This window comes from Limulus polyphemus, unplaced genomic scaffold (genome assembly GCF_000517525.1).
Source record: "Limulus polyphemus unplaced genomic scaffold, Limulus_polyphemus-2.1.2 Scaffold15124, whole genome shotgun sequence".
Taxonomy (NCBI): Eukaryota; Metazoa; Arthropoda; class Merostomata; order Xiphosura; family Limulidae; genus Limulus; species Limulus polyphemus.
In genome coordinates this window covers 1-4,718 of record NW_013680734.1, presented here as the reverse complement: position 1 = coordinate 4,718, position 4,718 = coordinate 1, and the positions used below count along the sequence as shown (strand labels likewise).

The 4,718-nt window shown below is 35.6% G+C and overlaps 1 protein-coding gene across 1 annotated transcript; it reads right to left on the bottom strand.

Annotated features, from left to right (window-relative positions):
• Positions 1-2,130: 2,130 nt before the first annotated feature.
• On the bottom strand, positions 2,131-4,091 carry LOC111084237 (FH1/FH2 domain-containing protein 3-like). Its single transcript, XM_022381007.1, has 3 exons — positions 3,940-4,091; positions 2,955-3,140; positions 2,131-2,196 (listed from the first exon to the last, which is right to left on the bottom strand). The coding sequence occupies exons 1-3, from the start codon at positions 4,021-4,023 to the stop codon at positions 2,131-2,133; spliced, it is 336 nt and encodes a 111-aa protein (XP_022236715.1). The 5' UTR covers positions 4,024-4,091.
• Positions 4,092-4,718: the final 627 nt, after the last annotated feature.

The following is a 4,718-nucleotide window of genomic DNA, read 5'->3' as shown; positions in this document are numbered from 1 at the left end:
AGGAGAACGACTGAGGGTAGTGCCACCGGCATCCAGTGGACCCTCACCAAACAGCTGGAGGACCTGGATTTGCAGATGACGTCAGCCTTCTGTCCCACAAGCAACAGCATGCACAGTCCAAGCTCACCCGGCTCGCTGAGGAGCAGGAAAGACCGGCCTGAAGATCAACACCAGAAAGATGGAGGTGATGCGGCTGAACAACAAACAAGAGTGCCAACTGCAGCTGCGGGGAAAAGACATCAAGGAAACAGAGCGCTTTGTTTACCTTGGAAGCATAGTAAGCAGAGACGGTGATTCAGACTATGACGTTAGGAGCCGGATCAACAAAGCAAGGCTCACGTTCAACACCCTGCGACCCATCTGGAACTCCAAAGCCTTATCCCTGCGCAGCAAGATCTGCATCTTCAACACAAATGTAAAAGCAGTCCTCCTGTATGGGTCCGAGACATGGTGAGTTACGAACACCATCACCAACAAGATACAGATGTTCATCAACAAGTGCCTGCGACACATCCTAAACATCAGGTGGCCAGAGAAGATCTCAAACACAGAGCTATGGAAAAGGAACAACCAGAACCCAGTCAGCCAAGACATCAGGAAAAGAAAATGGGGCTTGATTGGACATACACTGTGAAAACCGGTCGACAACGTTACAAGGCAGGCCTTGGATTGGAACCCACAAGGGAAAAGAAAAGCTGGGAGGCTAAAACAGATGTGGAGGAGATCGGTCGGGAGTGAAGCGAAGGCCACCGGAATGGCGTGGACCCAGCTGAGGAGAGCAGCCCAGAATAGAGTCCGTTGGCGAGGTGTTGTTGCGGCCCTATGCTCCACCGGGAGTCTATAGGATTAAGTCAAGTCATGTATTGAAGTGTGATTGTTCGAAGTTGTCGGAAGGAACAGCTGTGACTGAATACAGTGTATTTTGGTTTGATGTTAGAAAGTTGTGACTGAATACAGTGTATTTTCTTACATCAAACCAAAATACACTGTATTCAGTCACAACTTTCTTACATCAAACGAAAGTTGTGACTGAATACAGTGGAAAATATTACATCAAACCAAAATACACTGTATTCAGTCACAACTTTCTTACATCAAACCAAAAGTTCAGTATCATCTCAATCTTCTTTTTTTAAGATGTTAATTTTTTAGGATTCAATTTGAAATAAAATGTTTTGTAAATTGTAGCATAATGTGTCTAAAGTTATTATAGCAGTAATTTTCTCAAAGGACTATCCCTTCTCAATGTGTGAATATTTTCTTTTAAGTGTTTACATCTAAAGCTAAAAGTGGACTACTCGAATATATGGAAGTAGTATTGTTAACTTGTATTGATCTTGACTGTTAATTCCAAATAATTTCTACCACAAAGCTTATTGGTTGGAGTTTATAAAATCCACTCATTAAAGCTTTGTTTCTTTTATTACTTTTGGATTTGTAACCAAAATACAAGGCCATGCTGAGATGCAAAAGTGCCTGTTTTTCCTATGTTCATTTCATTGAGATTCTAGCCTCAAAGGAAAATGAAATAGCCACAAAATTTATTCTAAATCAGTTGTTCCCAACTAACTGGGCAAGCCCCCTGGTGGGTGGGGTAGAATGACCCGTAAGTAAGCTGATTACCCAAAATGACTAAAATTAAAAGGTGGCAATAATGGGGTTGAGAAAGTGTATAGATTATTGGCCTATATATTTTTGTCATGCTTGCTTTGCTTAAAGGAAACACAGTAAGTAATACAATCAGTTAAAAGAGAGAAAATTGGTAAGTTGAAAATAAATTTACAATCAGCCTTTCTCACATTCTTTATGTTGTGAGCACTGTTAGAAGCTGAGTAGAGAATGTTACTGGGAAAGTGGGGGATGTAGGGAAAAAAATGGTAACACTTAAGGGGGCTCAGGATGGAAAAGGTTGGAAACCACCATTCTAAATTTCTTTAAAGAAAGACATAAAAATTCATCCCTATCAATAATTAAAGTAAATTCAATGTTTTTGTTCTGAAGATTTTGACAATGTCTCTACTTAAGTAACTACAGTTTTATAAAACCATAAAATGAATACGTTTCACTTCTACATAGTGTATTATTTTACATAATAATGAAACTGGCTATGAATATTTTCTATTTATAATGTTATAGATGACACCCTTGAATCCATCCATCATTAGCAGTATAAATAATACTGATATTTCTTTTTTCCTGTTGAAAATAAATACGGTTAAGGCTTACTGTACTTTTTGCTTTAGTCTACTATTCCATGTTTGACTGGTTCTAGAGGGTATAATTCCTAATTACTAACTGTAAACTAAACCTATGCAAACACTAAAGTCACGAGGCATTTAAAACAGTGAAGCTAATTAATTAACACTAATAACCTTCTTAACGTATCAAAAAAGAAACGAACACCATTAATGAGAGACTACCTCTTAATGAGATGTAGTTTGAAGAGCTTATTGCTTTTCTTTTAATAGCTATAATAAATGGAAACTGTGTTCTTTTTATGGAAGGAAATAAACTACATTACAAACAAGAAATCAATAAAAATGACATATATTACAAACATTTGAAAAGCTATCTCTTTCACAAACATTTTAAATTCACTTTTGCTTCTATTAACATCTGGCTTGGCATGGCCAGGTGGTTAGGGTGCTCGACTCGTAATCTGAGGGTCACGGGTTCGAATCCCCATCCCACCAAACATGCTTGCCCTTTCAGCTGTGGGGGCATTATATGTGACGGTCAATCCCACTATTCGTTGGTAAAAGAGTTGGTTGGCAGTGGGTGGTCATGACTAGCTGCCTTCCCTCTTGTCTTATACTGCTAAATTAGGGATGGCTAGCACAGATAGCCCTCATGTAGCTTTGCGCAAAATTCACAACAAACAAACAAACTATTAACATCTATGTTTACTGAATTTATATTCCACACACAAAAGAAATAAAACCTATGTTACCCACTCTTTCTGCAGTGTCATAATCAAGTCTAAAAGCCCACAACCTAAGCCTTGCTTCTAATTCACTGATTGAGGAAAGAGTCAGAAGGAACTGCTCAGCAGTACCTAGTGGCACTTCTGTATTATTCATTTGAGCTTCTACTATTTTGTTTTTTTCATCTTCTGTAGGCATCATTGTTGACAGGATTTTCTGCAAGTACATACATGCAGTGTAACTTGTTAATAACAAAAATACTGATTCATATACAATAAAAAATGTGTTTTACAGTTCAAAATAATACATGAAAATGTTTCTGTACAAATAAGATAAAAAAATTTTATTTGAGTCAAACTTACACAGGCAATAGCAATGGAAGACATATTTCAGAGATGTAAAACTAAATGGTCTGACTAGTGGACTTGGTTTTTTCATAATTGATTCTCAAGAGTAGTCAAGGTTTTTTTAGCTAAGAGGGATGAAGCATTAAATGCATGAAAGTAATCATTAACTAACACAGTTAAGGTCGTGAATACATTTTATACTCTTGATACCCACATTTCGTGTCACAGGCAAAAGGATGACTTGTCTAGGCAAATAATCATCTGCCTAAAATTACTGTTTGCATGCAATATATCCACCATAGCATTTGATATGTTTGTTACTTTTCTATGTAAAAATTTTACTTTGCTATGTGTATTCTCAGGTTGAATAAGATAACAATTTTCACGCTGTAGACAGATCAAAAATTAATTATGTTTGAAACAATATTCGGTTTAGCTTTAAGCTCTTTACCTTCACCAACACTTGGCTCTGGCTTTTCCTAAGTGGAAAACCTGTGTCCATACATACAGCAAATGCCTAGGCAAATTGTAAAATGCTGAATAAATTATTATTGTTTTACTATTTGCCATGGCATTTAGTATTTCCCTAAAGTTACTACTTACCTGTGATATATAGACTAACTTTTACTATTAATGAAACATTGTCAGAATTAGATCCAGATTCTTACCTCTATCCCTTCCCTATTCACAATGGTGCTGTCCATCTTCAAGATGGCTGTCTTGATTGTCCTCGGTGGTGGTAGCTTAGTCATTCCTATGTTAATCGCATTTGACCTTTTCGGATCTAATACCACAATTTCGTTTTTCTTACCTTCTTGGTTTTTCTGTGTTCAACCAATTATTAATAAGCATGAAAGTTATGACAAAAATGTTAACAAATTATAATAATTTACTGTTAACTTTATTCTAATGAGTCTTACTGAATATTTTATCTTCATAATATGTGATTTTTTTGATAAAGTTATTTTTTTCTTATAGTGTGTTCTTATGTATGTTATAAAAACTTTTATTCTATATAATGTTTAATTTATGACACTTCACTAATAAATGTCAACTTAACAATATCATGATTAAAGCAAGAATGAAAACTAAACGTAGCTAAACGAAAATATTTTTAGAAGAACGACAGAGAGCCTTTCTTTATAATTTTGACACAATTATATCAAATTTGGTGCTTAACATTTGAAGTTCAATATTATTAATAAAAATCTATAGAAATAGCTGGGATTGTATTCACTGGAAGTTAGGTAAGTAAAGAATGTATTCACTGGAAGTTAGGTAAGTAAAGAATGTATTCACTGGAAGTTATGTAAGTAAAGAATGTATTCACTGGAAGTTAGGTAAGTAAAGAATGTATTCACTGGAAGTTAGGTAAGTAAAGAATGTATTCACTGGAAGTTATGTAAGTAAAGAATGTATTCACTGGAAGTTAGGTAAGTAAAGAATG

Excerpts from the sequence above, each read along its gene's own strand:
- LOC111084237 (XM_022381007.1), bottom strand. The coding sequence starts at position 4,023 with ATGACTAAGCTACCACCACCGAGGACAATCAAGACAGCCATCTTGAAG. Across the intron at positions 3,141-3,939 it reads TGAATAGGGAAGGGATAGAG|AAAATCCTGTCAACAATGAT; the intron begins GTAAGAATCTGG and ends ATGTACTTGCAG. Across the intron at positions 2,197-2,954 it reads ATTATGACACTGCAGAAAGA|GAAAAAAGAAATATCAGTAT; the intron begins GTGGGTAACATA and ends TATTTTCAACAG.